This window comes from Miniopterus schreibersii (assembly GCF_964146895.1).
Source record: "Miniopterus schreibersii genome assembly, chromosome: 15".
In the NCBI taxonomy this organism is placed as follows: Eukaryota; Metazoa; Chordata; class Mammalia; order Chiroptera; family Miniopteridae; genus Miniopterus; species Miniopterus schreibersii.
Window position 1 is genome coordinate 16,846,359 of NC_138115.1, and position 22,230 is coordinate 16,868,588.

Here is a 22,230-nt window from a genome sequence, read left to right on the forward strand (position 1 = left end):
GGCTTTTCAGTCCTGCTCTACCCCATCTGAACCTCTCTCCGACACCCCAAGCATAACCACTGTGACTCTTCCGGTGGGGGGGGGGGGGGCATATGTGGCACTGGCATCAGAGTGGATTGGGCTTCAGATTTGAGCTGCTTTCTAAGGGGATCAGAGGGAAAGTGAGGCCTGAGCCCTCAGAAGTCACTCCTGAGCAGACAGTAATGAGGACAAGGCCCTACATGTGTATACTGCTTTCTAGATTATAGAACACTTTCACGCATATCCCATTTGACTTTCTACTCCCTGATTTATGACCAGTGAAGAAAGCGGGGTGACAGAAGTGTGATCACAGACAGAAACTGAATGAGGCCAGGTCCCCTGACGCCACATTCTGCGTTCTTTCCATGCCCCGCCTCACACGCGTGGCACACGGCAGGAGCAGAGAGAGTGATCACAGGCCCCACTCACTCACAATCTTATGGGTTTATTACCTCAGCAGAGGCATTCAGTTAACACCTCTGAGCTTTATTTGCCTCATCTACAACATGACTTACTGTAAAGACCAGATAAGAAAACAGGTGTAAAATTTCAGCCTGGTGCCTGAAATCAAGGCTCAAGACACAGGCCCTACTAGTGCACAGCACAGAGGGAACATGCTCCCATCTGAGACATCACTGTGGCCATGAATATCAACCCCAAAGCCCCAAACTGTACTCATTTTATATGGCGACTATGAACACAGGGCTCCCTGCTGCCAAAAATGCTGACCTCAGCCTGTCGGCAAGATCAGCAGGCAGCCTCTCTGCTTCAGCGCCCCTCGCTGGGCTGCTCGACCAGGCTCCCAGGCAGCCCTTCTGCTGCCAGCAAGCCCTGAGCTGGGAGCGTAACAAGGCCTCCACTCAAGAGAAGGGGCAGGAACATGCTTCTCTTCCCACGCCCACGGACTGGGCCACAAAAGAGGGGGCAAAAATCACTGGTCCAAGAAGGGAAACACGCATCACAGAGAAAACAGGGGTTTAACGGGCCTGGCCTGTGACTGGGACCTAACAAGCCCCAAGCACTCCAAGGAAGGAATCACAAGGCTCCCCCAATGCTCACACACTGCTGAACCCTGAACTTCACGGGAGGCAAGAGACCTGTGCCCATTCCTGACCGATTAAGTGATAGATTTTAGTCTCGCCCACAGATCATTGTACTGACTCCTCACAAAGGCTCCATGGTAACAGTGAGACAAGCACCATTATCCCCGTTTTACAGATGAGGAAACTAAGGCCAAAGTCTCTCCTTCAGAAAGGCTAATGGGGGCTGAAAAGGAGGCAGAGCAGGGCAGGCCCAAACACCTGAAGTGAGACGCTGTGTAAGGAAATCAAGGGCACAGCACTCGGGGTTCACAGAGGGTTCCCTTACAAAATTAAGTTCAATCCTCTGAGCCATGTGAGGTCAGTGTTACCATCATCACTCCCATCTCACAGGTGAGGAAACTGAGGTCGGGGCCATGGCAGAGAAGCGCCAGCGGTGACCTGGGGTCCAGTGAGCTTAGTTCTGGCAGATCGAATTCCATCTGTGAGCCTGTCTCCTGCCTGAACGACATGCAGAGGCCCAGGGATGAATGCAGCGTGGCAGGAAGGGCCCAAGGGGTCCATCTCCCACCTTGGCCACTTCCTGGCTGTTTGATCTTGGGTACGTCACTTCACAGCCGGAGCTCAGCTGCCTGCTCTATAAAATGTGAACGGTACTCACAAGGTAGCCGTGAGAATGAAGTCAGACGCGCGGATGGACGCACCGCCCAGGCGCTGGTGATGACTGTCATGGTTCCAGTTCTAAGACTCGCCCAATCTCCCTTTCCGAGGGCACAGCCATCAGGCCAGAACTCCCCTGACACTTGTTTTGCTCCTCAGAGCTTGTTTTCTTTCCTCCACTGAGTAGCAGTTAAATCAAGAGGCGGTCAGGGTCTCCCACCTGGGCCGAGCAGGAACAAGGTACAGCTGGTCAGGTGGATTCCCAGGTAGCTGAGAATGGAGTCTGTAGAGACACCCCTCCTGGGAGGGTGTTGGCCCTGGGTTCGTCTCCCCTGCCTCAAGGATAAGTCACAGGGTAAAAGAGGCTTCAGTTGGCCCAGCTGTGACAAGTCAGTTCCTGACCATTAAACCTGCCGAAGGGAAACAAATATCCTCTTACTGCTGTCTAGCTGAAGTTGGGGCATGGTTCAGGCCCTACGACCCGCAGGCCAACTTTCAGTCACTTCGTCACCAGGTCCACCCAATGCCCTCCGTAACTACTACCATCTTAGGCTATTCAGCAGGACAGACAGATTGGAACAGCCTGTGAAAACATCTTCCATAGCACACCATCCAGGACACTTTACTGGTGTGCCTGGTGGGGTCCGACCCTCACTCTGACACCCCCCTCCCCAGGTTGGGAGCAAGCGGGTCAGTCTTCTGAACCAGTTTCTTCATCTGTAAAGCTAAGGACAGCAATACCTACCTCCAGGACCATGCTCAGACTCAAGGACACTCACCCTGGTTTGCGGTAACAGTAGGAGCCCACACTGACTCCGTGTTTTCCAGGAGCCAGGGCCTGGGAGAGCCCCACCAGCCACTTCATTTCTTCTTTTACAGAAAAGGACCAGACTGGCCAGGAAAAGCAACTGGCCGGGTCACAGGCAGCAAATGGCAAAGCTGGGGACTGAGCCCATAACCCAAACCACTTACTCCTACACTGACCAGAGCTCAACACAACTTCTGACCCGCACACAGGAGCTCTGCATTTTCCCTTCACAAGTCAACTTTTGTAAGGGATTAAAATACAGTAAAATCTACTTCATGCCCAAATGTGAACTCCTCTATCCAGTCCCATCCTAACTGGATTATTCAGAGGGTGCTTCAGAAGGCGCAGAGGGCTGCAGGGTTGTCAAAAAACTCCCCCTTGATTCTCCAGCCACTACCCCCACCCCGAGCCTGGAAATGCCTCTGGCTGGTGAAAATGAGGAGGTATGGAAACCTTGTGTGCCAGTCCCCAAACCTAAGTTCAAGCCCTAACCAAAATCAGGAATACGAAGCTTGCCCAGAGAGACCCACCTGAGGTCCTGCAGACAGCTCCCTGGGGTCCCTGCACTGGCTCTGCGCCTTGGCCCTGCCTTCCTCCACTCAGCGTCTAGATGAGCCTTGACTTCCCTTTATGGCCTAGTGGTGGAGTGGGAGCTCTTAAATCATAAAGCCCAGCTGTGAATCCTGGCCCCACCAATAACTAGTCCCCATGGCCTTGTGCAAGCAATTCAGCCACTCCCAGCCTCCTTTCCCCACCTGTAGAAGGAGGTGATTAGGAGTTTCTGGTGAGGGTTAAATGAAAATTAAAGATTATATATATAAAGCCCACCTAGCTCAGTAGATGTCAGTCATGAGCTAGTAACAAAGCCCCCAGCTATGGTCGGCAAGACAGGGTGCCAACCACCTCAAACAAGCCAACTGAGGAGACCCTCGCTGCATTCGTCAACCAGCCCACTGATTCCCTCCTGCCCTACCACATCCACTGGCCAGTGCCTTGATTCCTTCCATAAAATGATGCAGCCGGCTATGGCCAAAGGATTTCTGCATGTTGATAAAGAAAGTAAGAGAATAATTTATAAAGTGGGGGGGGGGGTGATCAAAACTAATTATCCTTTGGAAGATAAAAAAAACTGAGGATAATTAAAAGCCGACTGAATGCCCAGCTTGAAGACACATTATTTGGTCATGTAATTTTCTAGATGCCATGACTGCCCCTGGTATTCTCAGACCCTGCCCCGGGCCATATGGGAAGTGCCTGCCTTCAACCAGATTCACAGTTGTACCTGGAGTAGGAAGAAAACAGACGGAGACAGAAGCCTGAGTCCCCACTTGGCTCCTCTTTCACTGTGTGACCCTGGGCAAGTCAACAGCTGGGTCTGAAAAAGGAACTCATCCCTCCGAAGGTCTCTAAGGGCCTTTCCAATCCCAACCTCACCGGCCCTATGATTCACATCCAGCATCATTCCAGGTAAATCAGAACCAGCCACCTGGCCTAGTAGTGCCCCAGCTGGCTCTAATGTTGATTAGCTTATTCGGTTGGTCAACCCAAAATACACCAAAGCTTTCTCAATCCTGACCATCCTACCTCTACCCCATGTGGCTTGCTAGGAAAAAAATCATTAAACACCTCTTTCACCAAATTCCTGCTGGGGTCACCACTTCCCCGCATTTTAAGTTAGAACTTTAGCTGTTTTAGTTTCACTCCCACCAGGTAATAATTCTGAAAAGATATTTAAATGGAGTCGTCATTAATTGATATTTCAATAACTCATAATTTGTGAAAGCCCAAAGACAAGTTCACTTTTGCATTATCACGAAAAAAAGGGCAAGGGGCTAATTACTGGTATAAAAGGGCCCTTGTAACCATTATCCATCCAAGTTGTTTTTGTACAACTTAAAGGCAGTCATTTAAATATAAACAATGTTTCGTTATACCCCATTGTTATCTATTTACTGAAGAACATTCAAGGATATCTTCTTTTAAAAACACTGGTGGCTTCTCTAGTTTACATTAGAGTAAAATAATAAAACCACATCTCTTGGGGAAGAAAAAAAAAAGAGGGATTGGAGGGGTTGTTTGTAATTCATACTATCCTTCTGTATTCTGACTTAAACCAAGTTAGGCCAGTAAGTGAATGTGTCTAATGGGCTATATTTTACATATAATAAACACTCAAAAAAGCACCTTATGTATGATTAAATGGTAACTGTTAACTCTTTTTTAATCTTCCCAGCTTTCGTTCTGCGCTAACATGTAATCAAAAGGCAAAGCTCCTACAGAACAGAGAAGCGCCTTCATTTACAGCAGTTTAATGCTGTGCCCAGCCCTGCAGAGGCCAGGAATCCAGACACCATCTGCTGGCAGGCATTTCCGACTTGAAGGAAAGCACGGCTCACCTGGCCCAGACGAAGGACCCGGTACAAGGGCCCATGCTGTGGATTCCTCCTTGGACTTGGTCCCCGGAAAGTGCTTCCTTGAATGAATGTGGCTGCTCCCCATTGTTGAGAGTGTAAAACGGCCTAAGTTAGGATGTGTTCCTTTTGCGGCCACTGCGGGAAACCCTACCCGCCAACTCGGCGCCCAGGTGTTCATAACCTGCACACCCGCAGCACCTGGGCAAGACTCCTTTGTTTTCACTCCCAACTGCTCCTTCTTCCACCCTTTTCCATTTTCTAAGCCGCCTCGGAGCTTCTGGAGGTAAGAGGAACATAAACCCTCTGATAATACCACAATAATAGCGAGATTTTACTGTGCGTGACGGTAATTAATAATCCAAGAGCATGGGACGGCAGAAACATACCAGATTAGATGTTTTTCTTCCCCAACTAAAAGGAGCACAAAGGCAGTACTCGCCTTGGAACGGAGCCGTAGCAAGCAAACAGTCCAAAACTAAGGCTCGGTTTTTGTAGTGACTGGAACTTATTTACCTTTTAACTACCAAGAATGAAGTTTCACTTTAACAGAACCACAGTGCCAAGTGCATGGCACCCAGAGTCAGGGAAAGAGCAGTAAGCTTTGGTGCCTTTCATCTGGGTCTGTGGTTCCAAGAGATCACAAATCTAGTGCTCGGGGTTCACGGGCCTTCTGCTCCAACCAGATGCCCCGGGTGCCTACCAAACACCCAACGGAGAGGCTGTACCCTGCCCTCAAGATTTCCTTTCCATAGCCTGGACAGAAAGAACAAAGGAGGTCCCGTCAGAGTTGAACAAGCACGATCTCAAGGAGATGTGCAGGTGGGAGCATAAATCCATCCAGGCTTAGTGCCGGGCAATATGCGTGGAAATTAAAAATGCACTATCCTTCCACCAGAGAGTTTACTTCTGAATACTTATCCCAGAAAAATGTCAACGTGTATGCGCAGAGAAACACCTGCAAGGCTATCCAATGGACATTGTTTGAAATAGGAATACTTTAGGCACTAACCTAAATGCTCACCAGAATGGGAAGGACTAAACCATGGTGCACTCACACATGGAAATTCCACAGCGACTAAGAAACTGTTAGATCTCTACATACAGAGATGGGAAGATCTGGAAGATGCATTGGGGGGGGGCCCATATAATGCATGCATTATGTTCCCACTTGTGTAAAATTTAAAACACCCGAACTGCAGAGATATATACTTCAAAACGCACAGACTATTCACATATACACAGTGAAAATCAACTCTGAAAGGATCCCACCAAGTGATCACTGTGATGAGAGTGAGCTAGGTAGGTAAGAGGAAATTGTCACTTTATCTGTATTGTTTTAATTGTTTACAAGAAGGTATTTGTGTATTGTGTAAATTTTGGGTGATTAATTACTAGAAGAATGCAACATATGAAAACAAAGAGTGCCTCTGACCCCGCGCTGTGGGTGCTCCTTTAACGCCAGAGCAGCTGTGCACAGGGAGCAGGGCCCGAGCAGCACCGCCTGGGAGCCAGGGACACGTGAGCCCGGAGCGCTCCGCATAGCAGGTCTCAATAAATATGTGATGAATAATGGTGCCTGAACTTCCTTTCTTATAAACAAGTTTAAAGCTCTACAAAAATATCTGGGAGTCTCCACAGTGCTAGACTTCCCCACGGACACAGGAAAAGGAGGCAGGGTGGGCCCCTCGGAAGATCAAGGAGGCAAGAAAAGGCGTGAGCCCCTCACCTGGCCTGCTCGGAGTCCCCAGGCACAGCTGGCCAGGCATAGCTCCTTCCTGCCCTCCCGGGCTGGGGACACCTGCCACCCACATTGTCCCTGAGCCGTAGGCAGCTAGCCTTCCCTCCCTCAGGTCAAACCCCAATTCCCTCCAGCCTGACCCTCTCATTCACTTATTTAATAATCTCAACAGATGTCCTATGATTTCTAAAACTGCCACTCAGCCAGTAGGGAGGAATAAAAAAATTAGCAAAAGTCACTGCTTTGAGGTTCTGGAGAAGAGTCATTTTCCCCGGTCTGGGCAGTGTGTTGGCCCCTGTTTAGTTAAAATCACAGAGGAAGGCTTCATTCTACAAGGTCTGTGTCAAAAACACCCATCCTAACATCCACCAGCGCTCACACAGAGAGAGAGACAGGCAGACAGACAGACACAGACACAGAGAGAGGCAGAACGGATCACCCCAGGCAATTCCTCCTTCATCCCCATCTTCAGTTGTGCTTGCGTCCCGCTCCCCGCAGCCCACTGCCCACCTTGCTTGCCCAGCCTTGCTCCCTGCAAGAACCGCAGCTGTGCGAATACCAATCTCACTTCAATTAAAAAGGGAAGACACTTTCTGGCACTTTCCTTATTTCAGTCACATGGGCATATCGTGGCGGCAAGAGCCCCAGGAGTCTGAGCGCGGTAGGAGGCAGGAGTAGGAATGTTAACATCTATTCCCGGAAGGCCTGCCAGCCCCCCACCCACACTCCGCAGGGCAGGGACACCCACCAACATCCCTCCGCTCAGTGCACGATCCACACAACAGTAACACCCAACGCCGGCCTTCCCTGGAGCTCGAGCACCAGGACGCCGGAGCCTCTTCAATTTCTTTAGGGACTTTCTTCGGTGAGGAGCCAATGGCATCTGCTCTGGAGTCCCCCCTACCACCATCACCTGTATTTAATGTAGAGACAGGGAAAGTGGTCCCCTCTGCATCAGGTACTTCTCACATTCTACAGACAGTACAAAAATGACACAAGTACTGATAGGGAAGGCTTAAAAAGTAAAGTACCCACAAATCTGCTACAAGGTCTCTTGTTTCTCACACAGTCCTTTTTTTAAATATGGAACTTGAGCTGTGGTTGAGAAAGAAATGCACCTCCCCACAGACCTTCCAGCAAATGGGCTAAGGGGATGCACACTTCAGGTGGTGTGGGAGGCAGACCTGCCGAAGCAGAGGGCCGGGGTGCAGGATGGGGTCCCAACGCCCTCTCTAAGCCCCCTTTCCAGCTGTGCCTGATATGACTTCTATACTCGTGGACTTTTCCGTTACCTGGTTTAATAAATTACACACACATATATACCCTTTTTTTTAATTTCAGAAATGAGTTGCATTTCTGAAACTTGCAATCCAATAAGTTCTCGCTAATACATCAATATATCCAAATACCCTGACCTTAAGATAGGATCATGTTTAAGGGTCTGAGCAGGGATGTTCCAGTGTGTAAGGTGTGACAATAAAACTGAGATACAGTTTTTAACAAGTAACCCAAAAAGTGAGGAAGCTTTGGGAATTCTTATTCTTAAGGAATGTTAATAACAGCAAATCTGAATTCTTTAAGGGTCGGATTTGAGTTTTGAAAAACTGTCAATACTCAGTGGAAGTCTGTTCCATTAAATATGAAGCTAGGTAACTTGTTCTTTGTCAAAATGAGGTGAGACTACGAAAAAGATGTGATTATTTGATTAGCACAGAAGCTGGCGCACATCTCATGATTAGGAAACCGGAGTTGGAAAAAGTGTTACTGCACAAACCTGCCCACTCAGGTCACTGTGTTGCTCTCTCATCCCTCCTCACACCAAATGTGACACACACATCCACCCAAGCGCAGTCAGTCGCTCGCAAGCACTGGCGTATGACGCTCGACGCGGACGCCAGCTTACGACCTAGGGATTCCAAAAGCATCGAGTACTGTCTCTCTTCTCTCCTGCTTCAGATAAAGAGTTAAATTTGCCAGAAAGATACAATCCTGAAATTAAAGGCAAACTCTGGCAGGTGTTTCCTGAGATTCTCGTTAATATTGGACAACGAAAGTCTCTGTCTCTCTGGCAAACATTAATCATTAGCCAATTGTTGAAAATTAACTACTGATCTATAAGGACATACCGTGGGGCCCTTGGACGTTCGTTCGTTTGTCTGTTCGCTCACTCCACGCACATTTCCTGCTGTGCCTCTCACGTGCCAGGCACAGGGTTAAGTTCACAGGGCTACCTAGACGAGTCGGTCTCCTGCCACAGCCTCCAGGAGCTCATGTGCTATTTCGTCCAAAGCCACTCAGCTATTTGGCCAAAGAGCCAGGCTGTCACACCCCAGGGCCCATGTGCAGAAACAGCACACACCAACCCATTTCCAGAGCAGCTATAAAATCAGGGGAAACCAGCTAACATCTGTAAAGAGGCGAGCTTACCGTGCTTCTGGGAGTGCAGAGGGAAAGAGAGTGCTTACGCTCAGGCGGGTAGGGCGGAGGCAGGAGAGGGCAGGCGTCGGGAGGCTCAACCACCGAGGCAGCAGGCAGACCGCAGCGGGCAGGAACGAGAGCACGCCCTCCAAACAGGCGGCAGAGCCAACACGCAGCGGATATGAGGTACAGGACTGGCACCCACCTTTCAGGCTAAGCCCAGCGAACCAGGTGATGAAACTATGTTTCTGGAATTACAATTCACACCAGTCCCTATGTGCACAAACTGTGACATGCTGAACTACATGACCATGCAGATCCCGTGGACTCACTTTTTAAGCCCGGGAAACTATACACTGCGATCTCAGCCACGGAGGAGGGAATTGCAATCAAAGCAGACTATCCCACGGTGTCCCTGGCCTGGTGTTCCTGGCCGTTGTGAGGCATCTGAGCCCACTGACAACTGTCCACAACCAGCGCTGCTCACCAAAGATGCTCCCTCCCGAGCTCTGCTACTCTGAGCCCCGGGGCCAGAGCACAGAACGCGCTAGACTTCTCAGCTCTGACTCCAGATAGTCGAAGGGCTCCTCCAGCCAGAGGCACACAAGAAGGGTCACAGGGCCCTAAGCTTTTCTGGAATAAATGCTGATAACTTCCAACCCACCACCCACCAAGGACCTCCAAGGAGTCCACAGAGGGACCTGCCACCCAAGAAAATCCTGAACACAACCCAGAGGAAAGAATAAGGGAGGTGCTTCTCCTGAGAGTGTTCACTCGGCGGCCATCAGCAACACATATCACCTAACATCTATTATACACACCAGGCCAGGCTCTGTTGGGGACTGAAAATTATTCACTACGAATTGTATTCTGAAGATAAAGATAAGCTATGCATATAAATATCTAAAACACAGGGTATTTTATCTGTAAAGTGCCACGAGAGAGGTTCCGGTAAGAGTTATTACTTCAGACCAGGGTCAGAAAAGGCCTCACAGAAGAGACACAATTTGGGATTATTCCTGAGCAGCTACAGGGACAGGGACATGTGAAGAAAGACTAGTGGGGCTGAAGAGGCATTTCAGATGGAGAAAGCAGTGGAGGAAAAGCCAGGATGTGGACAAGTGTAGGAGAGGCTGTTTAGGAACTTACGGTAGATGGATGGGTAGAGCTGTGAAGGAGAGGAATGTAGGATAAACCAAAAAAGGCCAGAGAGACCAAGGAGGGCCCAGCCATGGAGTCTGGCCTTTCCCCAGAGGGCAGTGGGTAGCAATGAAGCCTCAAGATCACTTATCTAGCAAAAGTCATGCAACCATGGTGAGTATGGAGAGGGTAAGGTGTGAAGGATGCTGTAGAGGCAAAACGTCAACAGGCTAAAAACAAAAACTGGCTTCAACAAGATGAGAAAAGGGACCGAAGACTTGGTGAAGCTTCTCGTTGAGTTTACCCAGACTTTACTGAGCACCTGGTAGAGCCAAGCACTTTGCCTGATAAAGGGCCATGGGCCTTGCCCTCCGTGGCTACAGTCATTAGCAGACCTCAGGAAAGGTGTGACATGGCCGATAACCATCCAGATTTTACACAGGTGTAATCTGAGGCAGTTCAGCACTACAGAGAAATAGGTGGCAGCCGGGGGTGGGGAGCGCCAGGAACAGGCTGCACAGACTGAAAACTGTTCAACCACATCAGTTTGCTTAGGAGAAACTCAAGTTTGGAAAGCAAAGTAAAGCGTTTTTCAACAGCGTGAAGTACAATATTGCAATCACCCCCACTCTAACACTCCATAAAGAAGAGCTCCCCCACGCCCCGTGCTAAGAAGAAAATTAAGTCAATGATATACGTTTTCAATAAGTGGAACTGCTGCTGCTGAACTAGGAGGGATGTTACTGTGGGAACTGAGTGGCACTGTTTCCATGGCTTCAGCCTCACTAGTTCCCTGCAAGTCTACAAATGTAAGCGCCATAGAAACTTGACATTGTTTATATACTTTTTTTAATCTAACCCTGGGAAAACTTGCTGCCCCCAAGGTAGTTTCTAAATCCCCAAAGCTGGCAGAGCTACATACAACCCACACCCAACACACACTGTACCAAGGGGGATGGCCACGTTTCTCACCCAATGAAGTAATCACTTCACTACAAACCACCTGCAACTGGCAGGAACACCATCCACTAAGCTGGCCCTGGATCTTACTCTCCGTGCCTGACATACACATGTTCCACAGAGCCATGAAGCGAAGAAAACCATGAGTTCCCGGATACGTAAAGCTTTGCAACCCGTACGGGTCTCCGGCCTTTGTTTTGCCATTCATGTTAACTGAAAGGTATTTACTACAGATGAAAAACAAGCTTTGTTCAGCTGCCTCTAAACCAATCCCCAAAATAGAGCAATCACTTCAGTACAAACTGGGTCAAATGTAAAAAAAAAAAAAAAAAAAAAAAAAACCAGCTCCCTGGCGGGAGGACTGACATGGCATGGGACCTTGCTGAGAGTCAGGGGAAATCCACAAAGCTCTTCCCTTCCCACAGTGGGAAAGGAAATATTTAAAGAGTCAGGCAGAGAATAAACTCATCTGACCACGTGACCACCCAAGTGAGCACAAGTCAAACTCGGGAATGCTATGAGTTTCAGAATCCTAAGAGGTCAAAGGAATACATGCTGGTTTTCAGAAAGGCCTGCCAAAGGGACACACTGCCCCCTCCCCCACCAAAGTGCGAGCAGCTTTTAAGAATTGTTAAGAAAGGATAAACTGGAGAGGGGCTGCCAAGGAGAAGAGAGAGGTTTATCCATCTCCTATGCTTTACCCCCTCCCTTATTAGCTCAGAAATCCAAATGGTCTGGCAGTATGTGTATTAGTGCCCCCGAATTTCCCTGGGGAAAATCAGAACATTAACTGGCTATACACGCTGAGCTACATTAATTATTCCATTGACTTGAATTAAGCTGCCTTTCTGAAAGGTGTTTATTTTCTAAGTTTGTGTAATCATGTTCTTTTGAACTACAAAAAAAAACAACAAACTGGGTCACCATTCGTGTCGTTAAATTTGGTAACAAGGCTGACACCATCTGTGGCCTAGACGATGATGATCTATATCCACTGATGGAGGTTTTTCACCACTGCTTTCCTTTAAAGTGATCGTTTAATGCCGCTGTCTACAACGAAAGCAGAAGCTATTTAAAATATCCAAAGTTACACAAATCACCTTAAGCATAGTACAAATATGTTCTAACAGTAATTGTATGTACGTATATCCAACTCCCATTTTCAACTGAATTTTCAGTAGCAATATCCACATATTTTTTAATTATCTAGAAATCTGACCAGAAAACCCCAAAGATGAATAGGCATCGTGCTACATCTGAAATATGCCGCATATTTTACATGTAACATGAAATCCTGTCCATAAACCATGAGAACTAACATCACAGAGCATAATTTCAATATCTTAGAACCCGGCAGAGCACTTCCCACACTAATTCTGCTTTTACAACGCTCAGTTAAGAGCATCCAACCCTCCTAAAATACAGCTCCACCATGAGAAAGCAAAACACATGGAACTAGCTAAATGAGAAAGCAAAACAATGGAGAGAGTTTCCTGTTATCCAGCACCGGCCCCCTCCTCCATCTGCCTTTCGCCAGGCCTCCAATTATAAAGGATTGATCCGGCGAGGATGCTACAGCTCCAGAAAAACCCTGAAATGGCTTCTGAATCGTCAAGAAAAGATTACAGAATGTCAGAGGTAAAAACAATCCTAGTGATCTTCCCATCCAACCCCTGTAATTGACAGGTGAGTGAATGGCAATGCAGGAAGGGTATGGGAAATGCCCCACAATGTAGCCAGCTGACAGTCAAGTGGGACAAGCTCCTAGTCCCACTCTAGTGCTCTTCAGTGCTTTAAAACAAAAGAAACTATATCAACCTTTCCCAAAGGAAGTCCCATGAAACACTGGTTCTGTGATGTGTTCTGCCAAAACAATGTTTAAAGAATCCATGACCAATTACTTTTAAGGACTAGCGGAGTTAAACAAAATGAAACTGGTTTTTTTAACTACAGACCTTCCCAGAGCTTTTTCTTGAGCTAATGTGCGCTATAAATCTTGAGGAGGGCAATAAAATATGTGGAAGTATCCCAATTTATTTAACCATAGAATCATTTTATCTTGGGGGTTTCACAGGACTTGAAGAACTTCAATATTACACTGTGAGCATCTCTGGGTGATGCTCCACGTAGTTCATCAGTTTTGTTGTAGTCTACTTCTCTGAAAATTAATAGTTCATACACAAAATCTGTAATTCTCTACTTACCGGAAAAATTGACTAAAGTACCCACCACTCCCAAATAGCACTGGATTTAAAACACACACACACACACACACACAAAGCTAGTATTATCAGGAAACGAATGGTAGACAAGAAAAACCTATATGGAGACAAAAGTTATTTTAAAATCTGCTAAAAACCTTTTCCATATAACGTTCTACATCTATTTATACAAGATTCATGACTTTCAACACTTTCATTCAGTATAAATTTGAGAATACAGGTTTAAAAAAAATACACAAAAACATTGACCGCAAAGCTCCAGGAAGCATCGCATGCATAGCTAGCTGTCCACTTCCACCACCCAGAAAGCCAGCTGCCAGTTTCAGTCCCCAGGCAAATGAGAACCACACATCAGCGTAAGTAAGAACTCTCGGGACACTTACCAAGTTATGATTTGTTGAATTAGAATCATCTTCAGGAAATGGGATGTAAATAGCTAAGGCCACACAATTGGCAAAAATAGCCAATAATATAAATATGTCAAATGGTCTGAAAAATTTTGTTAAGGTATTATATACACGTGTGTGCGTACGTTATACAAATACAAACCATCTCTCATCACACTCCCCATCGCACCACTTTTGACTTTCTTTGAAAATGAAAATTATATATACAAATCCTTTCCCAACCGACTGTTGTGATGACTAGGTTCTCAGCAGAAGTAACCTCGGGGGTCATCTCCCCGCAGATGTTCCTATCGAATGACCTCTCTGTGCCCTTTTCTTCTGTTACAAAGATCACGTTACACTCATTCTTCTGCTGCGCATTTTATATTAAAACCTAAAAGTACATCCAATGGGGGCACTTGCGTGAGCCAGGTTTCTGCTTCTTGTTGTTTAAGAACCAACAAGGGCCTTAGCTAAAATTCCTGGCTGGCTGTTTCTTTCCTGAACCAAAGAGAAGTCACCACGAGACAAATCTCTTCCACAAACCCTTGCTTCCATGTGTTAGAGCCGTTTTTCTCGAGGGCTATGATTGGCTGACTCTCCTGCCTGGACCGGGCAGGTCACCAGGACCTTCTCCATTCTACCTGTGACTGTAGGAAGGCTTGTTCCAATTCCTCAGACGCTGTAATAAGCAAGCGAGGTTTCCACTCCCTCTTTGGCTTTCTTTACTAATCAATGGTTATCATTGCTCCAGATTAGAGCTGGACTGGAGCTCAGTTTACAATGTGCAGTTGCTGCATTTACTTTATAACACATTAAATTAAAAGCCATAAGAAATCAGCACCAGACACTTTTTTTTTTAGCACCAGACACTTTCAAAGTATAATTTAACAATTCTAAATCTCAGGGGTCTGCAAGAATCACTGAGGTCAACTTTCAACAGATACTTGCTTAAACATTCTGGTGTTATTAAGAGACAGGGTCACCCTAGCTGGTTTTGCACAGTGGTTACAGCATCAGCCTGTGGACTGAAGGGACTCAGGTTCAATTCCGGCCAAGGGCACATGCCTTGGTTGCAGGCTTGATCCCCAGTCCCAGTTGGGGTGCATGTGGGAGGCAACCAATTGATGTGTCTGTCTCTCACATTGATGTTTCTCTGTTTCTCTCTCTCTCTCTCTTTCTTTCGCACGCTCCCCCCCACCCCCAGCCTATCACTCTCTGAAAAGCAATGGAAAAACTATCCTCAGGTAAGGATTAAAAAGAGGAGAGAGAGACATTGTCAAAACTGGCAATACAAAATTCGACATCTGCCACAGTGATTGTTTTTCTTCTTCTGGTTGTCACTCTTTCCAAATGTAAGGTTTTGTGAGCACCAACCTAACCTGCAACTCTGGGGCTTGATTTTCCAATAGAGTTTCTCCCAAATACTAACCCACAGAAGGCAAGGCCACTGGCTTAACTAAACACCTGGGAGTACTAAAGCTTTCGGGATATGAACAGATCCTTCTCCATTCATTCTGATGTCCTTCTGAGAAATCCAAAAATGCTTAAGGAAATGAAACCCCTTGCCTCTCTGGGGATACCGTGAGTTTCATGAAACCTCAGCCCCATGAAGAGCTTCAACACTCACTGAAGTAAGGACGTGAATAATATTATTCTTACTGATATCTTACTGCTGTTGATGGGTTTATTATTAAAGCCAGCTAGCTTTCATTCATATTTATTCACATAACTCATCTAGTATTATTTAATCTCTTACCTAGGGGCCCAACTGTAAGACATTCCACCTTAAAATTTCAGAATCTCCTTTTTATATTTATGTTTAGCAGTTCCTACTGAAATTTAAAAAGCCAACTGCCCCAGTGTTATTCTATGTAGCAGTACACTGTCTCTCCCCTCCTCTATAACACCATTCTTTCTTTTTAATTTCCCAACACCCAAATGATAAACCAGCAAATCTGAGAAATACTAACGCTATTCAGGAAGGCCAAACATAAGTGCTTTTTTTCTTTATAGTGATCCAGTTTCAGTCTCCTGGTATTAGTGGATACTATCTCACTGCCATAAGGTTTTCACAAGCCAAGCAGAGCAAAGCAATAGAGTAATGGATGGGTCTGATGCTAAAATTCCCTCTGATAAGGCAAACACTCCTCGTTCCCCCAAGATGCGGGATACCCTCTGCCTTCCCTACATACAAAAACAAACCACACTCTCATTCTTCTCCAGCTGTCTAGGCCTGGCACAGCTGGCTTTCGGAGGATTTCTAGAACCTGCTCCCTGAACTAGAAGGAATCTGTCATTTGAAAACAAACAACAAACAGATCACATACTGCTTAAGGATCTATTCCACCAGCCATCCTGTTTGTAGGCAGGCCTCTCCCTGCTCTGGCAGCCACATCCCCTGATTCCTATACACACGTGTCTGGCAGTGCAGGCAAGGGAGTCAGCAGCATGATCCAGAAGTCACTCGGTGCACATAAATTGCTATATACAAATTACTGTGCACAAAGAGAAACAGCACCAGGCCTCCCACCTCACTCCACATGGCATGAATGACTCCACTGAGAGGTCTCTGCTTACTCAGAGTCACGGCAAGCCAGCCGAAGGAGGAGGAGATCTTCCTGGCTTCGAGCAACCACTGCGTCGGACCCCAGCGATGCCACTGAGTCACAGCCTCTTTACCTGGCTCCCTCTGGGCCGACACTAGTGTTCATTTGCAGACTAGAAAAGGATTTTAGAGAAGACCGATCCACACAACCCAAGCTATGTGCGAGACACCCTAACTCCCTCTAGAGAAGAGACATCTGTTCTAAAAAGAAAAAGAACATGAAAACCCCTCAAATCCTATCCTTGCATTTGGCTGCTCTCTCCAAAAACCTTTCTAGAGAGTTACCTAATTTTGACTCGTGTCCCTGAGCACAGAGGTGGCCAGCGGAGACAGAGGGAATGTGAACAGCTGCCTGGCTAGGTACGCAAACTATAAGAGGGTTTTGCTCCACCTTCTAGCTGGTTACCAACACCCTCCTTTTTTAGTGTGGCCCCTCCATCTGGGTATGGTGGGGGAAGCCCTCAATTCACACTCCTTCCTATAGTCAGGAACTGCTCTAAGGCCCCTTGTCAGCCCCAGATATACTTCTGGGAAAAGGAAATGCTTTGTTTAACCCAGACCAATGAATCAGTGACTAATAAGAAAGCCATTTGCATAGAAAGAAGGCCTCAGTGAACCTTTTCTAAGAGTGGCAGTCACTAGAGCCTGGATTCCAGATTTGGGGAAGGGGAATGGTCAGGCAGAGCCCCCTAGATTTCCAAGACCTGGGACATAACAACCATCCTGGTGCATTTGGAGTTCAGTTTTAAAAATACAAAGGAGACACCCAGAAATACAACTCCAGTCAAGGACATAGAAAGGATTTCTTATAAAAGCAGCAACTGGAAATTCCTCCACTGAGGGCTGTTCTCTAACTCATAAGGGCTCCGGGAAAAAAGGCCGACACAAACCTCTCCCTTTACATGCTCCTTCAAGCTCACATTTCAAAAGCCTTTTTGGAACTTGTCAAAAGGAAATTCCAGAAAGTCATAGCATGGATGAGCAAAGTGCTCCCTCCCTATGAAGCAAGTGTTTACATCTGTAGTTACCTGAACAATTAGAATCACCAAATGTCAGAGCTGGGGGCAACCTTAGTGTTAACTGGAGTCTCAGAAGCGAACCCCAAACATCAAAATGAGAAGATTCCACTAAAGGTCAAAAATGTATTTATGTCTAGTAGAGCCTCATACAATCTTCTTTTTTTTAAAATCAGCATACCTTAGTTGCAATAGGTTCAATGCATACCACTGCCCAAAAACAATGGTGGATTTAAACTAACCATCTAATGCCAAATGACCAAAAGTTGTTTTCATGTTTTAATTATCTACCACTTTGAAGTTTGGGGATGTGTCACTTCCTCCCCCCACCACCACCACTACACACACACACACACACACACACACACACAGAGCAGGTTAAGTATACCCACAGAGCTGTCCCTCTGCCCCTTGAGGAGATAGGAAGCCCTTTACGCACAGCTTCTGTTGCTCACATTCCAGACTGTTACCACTTTGTAAGTGCCATTTCAGAACACAAATCCTTTTAAAGAACAAATGGTAAAAGAAAATGAGAAAGACTTCCCCCTAAAAAAAGGATACTTCCATTCCACTATACTAATGCAGGCTCTTCGGATGGGGTTATTGAGTGATAAACAGAAGAGGGCGCGGGCAGGTCGGCTGTTAGACGAGTTACCCTGTTTTTTGCTCTTGGCGTATTGCTGACGTTTTCTTTGGGAGAGAGATCCTACAGGTGGGGGTGCGGAGGTGCTCATAGTTTGGGCAGCCTTGGCCTGTCTAGCAGCATCGATTGCAGCTTGCCAAGACAGGACAGTTGGCTTGGAGCTATTCGGTTGAGAAGTTGGTCCTTCACCAGAGAGAGAGAGCCTGGTGCCTCTTGCATAGTTTGCCTCTGGAAAGAAAGGAAAAAAAAATATTTTATTTTAAAATGAGAATCCAGTGTCAAAAAAAGCAAAGATTGTCTCCCATCAGTAACAAGGGGGAATCATTCCCATGTTTCCATTTTGAAGCTCATGTCCTATTTTTCAGTACCAGGGATTTGGTCGGTCATACAGGACCTTGCTGCGTGACGCCCAATGGGACTCGCACCTCTCTACACCCATGAATTCACAAGGAGCCTTTTAGTGCATTTCTTCAAACTGAGGTCATTCCCACATTTATTCCATATCTTTTCTTTTTTAAAACCCATGTACCTCTAATGAGTTAACAGATATATACAGCAGCTTTTCTCCAAAATAACCGCCACCATCACACACACACAAAAAGGCAGTGCCAGTAATTCAATAGGCTTAATCATTTTCAGAGTGTTACTCCAACGTGTTTCCACAGCCACAAATTCATTTTTCAGCATGGAAAAAAAAAAAAATCCTCCACTGGCACCAGGGCAATACCAAAAGCCCCGTAACAAATATCTAGATTATGCACTGACACTTCCTGCAAATGAAAATTCATGATGGTTGGGACTCATTTCCTCCACAGGCTTCCGAAAACAGAAAACATCTTTAGGGCTTTTTTGCATTTTAAATTGCAGCCGCAGCAGCCAAGCCAGCATCCAGAAAAACAGACAAGGCAGGCATCCTGCACCCCTGCACCTAGGATAGACAGGCTGGATTATGCCAGGGGGGCCTCAAGGCCTAAGCAGGAATCATCTCAGTGTAGGCTGGCATCCCAGTGCGCAAGGGCAGAACCCCAAGGAGATGTGCAAAGCCCGCTCTGGCTTTGGGTCAGGCCACTACCTAAGCTGGTCTCCCAGCACCTGCCGAGGAAGGGTCACAACCTTCTTACTGAGACAGAAGTCAAAGTGAGAGTGGTGGAGATTAAGGGGATGGGCCTTTGCAAAACCAATTCTTGCTAAGTAAAGAACAAGGGAGAGTCCAAGCAAGCACAGGTCTGCCTGCCCAGCAGCCCGGGAAGGGGACCACGGGGGGCCGGCAGCAGACAGTCGGGACTGGAAAGGAGTCTGCCGAGCCTTTCCTTGGGGAGCGGTCACCCGGGAAGGCTGCAAGCCCACAGGGGCTGTGCAGGGCGCCCGCGACCTCCAAGGTGGAGGGAGCAGGGCTGGCCGGCGGCTGCTCCAGCCTCCCTCGACCCGGCACGGCCGGCGGCACTGTAGCTGCACGTGGCGCCGCGGCCCAGCCGGGGAGGGGAGCCCCACGGCGGCGGCGACTCCCCGGGCATTGCTAGGTTACCGACGTGCGCGCGGCGGCGCAGGGAGCGGGAAGACGAGCTCCACCCGACCCCTCGCCAGCGATTCCAGACCCGGCCTCCCTCGCGAGGGGAGGGGCGCGCGTCACCCCCCCTCCCCGCGGGAAGGGTGAAACCCTGGCCGCCGAGAATCTTGAGGATGCCACCAGAAACCTCGTTCCTAGTCAGCCAGGGGCGGGGAAGGAGGGGAGGCGAGAAGAAGCTGGAAAGGGGGGCTGGAGACTAACAACCACCCCCCTTCCATCGGTCCGGAGCGTTGGAGGAAAGTTGAGCCCGAGGACACTGAACCCGAACCAGCGGGGCGCTCGGCCCCTCGGGGTGCACGGCACTCCGCCGGCTCCACGGCCGCCCCCACCCCACAAATGCAGAATTAACTCTGACACCCGAGGCCTGGAGGGGAGAGCGGGGTGGCTGTCACGCATGTCCCCTTTCTGTGGATGACACCGAGCTAGAGCCATCCTCTCCAGCCCCCTCAGCCCACCCAGCGCAGCAGAGACGGGAGGGGCGGGGAGGAAGGGGGTGGGAGAGGGGGACCGTGACAAGGATTAGGTTTGGCAGCGGGTGCCCGGCTCTGGCTGCTCACCGTTCGCGTGGTCCGCTTGCTGCTGCCGTTGATGCTGCATTTTTTTCATCATCATCATCATCATCATCCACGAACATTTATTGAGCGCCTACTGTGTGCAGGGCACTGTGCTGGGCGCGGGGGCGGGGGAGGAGCGGGTAGGGGGTTACCGCTAGGTAGGAGCCAGGGTCCCTGCCCTTCTTCTCGCTTCAGCAGGGGGTGGGGAGGGACGGGCACAGATCACAGAAAATAAGAATAATTTATAAAAACCGCTCGCCGCCCACGCTCCCTCTTTTCCAAAAATGGAGCAAAATAAACTTTTTTTAAAAAATAAGATCAGATGTATATATTATCTTGATAATATATACATGTAATTTTTTGCTGCAAAGGAGAATTGGCTTGGTCCCCTCCTCTAGCGGAGGGACGCCGCGGGGATGCCGGCCCGGCCGCCGGGGCCGCTCCGAGCGCCCCCCATGCCCGCCGCCCGCCGCGGTGCCCGGTGCCCGGTGCCCGCCGCCGCCGCCGCCCGCGCCGCCGCTGGGCAGCCCGAGCTCACATCCGGGGACGGAGGCGCCCGCTCGCTCGCTCGCTCCGCGCCAGCCGCGCCGCGCCGCACGCCTGTTCGCCTGGCGACGCTGCGCGCCCGCCGCCGCGTCCCCCCTCCCCCCGCGCGCCCCGAGCCTCCCACGGGCCACGCGGCGCCCAGCGGGCGGCTGCCCGGCCCGCGGCTCGCCCCGCACGGCCCGCGCGGTCGGGGTGGCCGCCGCGTGGGACTCGGGGTGCTGCCGCCCCGGCCTGGCTCAGTTGACCCACGGGCGCCAAAGGGTTAAGCGCGCTCCAGCCGCGGGCCGCCCGCTTAACCCCCTCCGCGCCGCAGCGGGTTCGCCCCAATTCCCCCGAAAGAGGTGGGCGGGGCCTGCGGACGCCGCGAAGCCGGTGTGCGGATTAACCGCTCCTCCCCCTGCATTTCTCCGAGGCGGGGATGGATCGCCTAGGCTCCAGCGGCGAGCCTCGGGTCTCGCGGGCTTCCGCCCCTCTGCACACCTGGAGGAGGCCCCGCCCCTGGAAGCACAGGTGCGAGCGGGCAGTCAACGCTCTGGTGTTGAGGGGCGCTCTGGCTCCCTACGGGCTCCCGAGCCCGGCAGGCGCCCCCCTTTCCTCCGGCTCTTTCTGGTTGCAGGGGAATAGGAGAGTCAGGCTCTCTGGAGAGCACTCACCTCCCCAGGTAACAGCACCTTTAGATCTAACGGGGTTTCCCAGAGCGTACTCCCCTCCCACCCCTGCCCAGCGCTGAGTCTGGCGCCGCTGTGGCCTCCAGAAGCTTTAAAGGGGGGAGCACATCTCTCCCCCCTACTCCTCTCCCTCCCCCTCCCTTTCTCTACACCCCCCTCCCCATAAGCGTTTGGAGGCTGGTACAGGGAAGTAAAAGCTTATGTCGCTTGAAGGAAAAGGTGGTGCTGCTAAAGCTGCTGACTCCTGCGCGGGAGCAGAGGGGAGTCATTTGTTTTACGGTCCCTCACTGTCTCGTGGGAGGGGGTTGCAAGCAGCAGCTCCGGTCTAGAGGGGAAACACTGTATCTAGTGGATGACTGATATTTCTCATTTAGTGTTGTGCTGGCTGCTGGAGAAGGGTGTCTGCTTTGTTACTTCACAAGATTCGATTTATTTGCTTTTGTTCCGATCTGCATGTTCCTGCTGCGTTTTAGAAAGTTGGAGAACAGTGTCTTTAAAGTAAAAGGCTCAGAGTGAAATAAGAAAATAAGAAATTAAGGGAAGGTTCTCCCTCACCAAAGAAGGCACACTGGGCATCCTCAATTGTTGGGGGCCACCTGGGGAGAGAGAATGGGTACCTAACAAATGACTCTCCGGGGGGCCTTCCTGGGACAGGTGTCTGGACTGGAAGGATGGAAACAACCAGGCTCCTGGTCCTTTTTTGTTGTTGTTTTGTTTTGTTTTGGAGAGGAGGAGAGGTGGGGAAGAGCCCTGTGGCCTAATAGTAATATAAAGCTGACCTGGGCCACCTCACCCAAGGCTGCTTCTGAGCCCGTTTCCTT

General features: G+C 49.0%; 1 protein-coding gene across 4 annotated transcripts in view; it reads right to left on the reverse strand.

Annotated features, from left to right (window-relative positions):
• The window catches only part of CACNA1D (calcium voltage-gated channel subunit alpha1 D), a gene marked incomplete at its 5' end in the record, with an annotated part of 288,308 nt that extends 267,839 nt beyond the window's left edge, over positions 1 to 20,469 (reverse strand). For 3 of the 4 annotated variants that reach the window (XM_081159098.1, XM_081159100.1, XM_081159101.1), the window contains 3 exons: positions 13,805 to 13,910; positions 17,993 to 18,302; positions 20,199 to 20,265. In XM_081159098.1, coding sequence (XP_081015224.1) covers positions 13,805 to 13,910; positions 17,993 to 18,302; positions 20,199 to 20,265 — 483 coding nt within the window. Of the gene's footprint in view, positions 1 to 13,804; positions 13,911 to 17,992; positions 18,303 to 20,198 lie in introns of all 4 variants that reach the window. The other variant, XM_081159099.1, reaches the window with a different exon arrangement.
• Between the last annotated feature and the right edge of the window lie 1,761 nt (positions 20,470 to 22,230).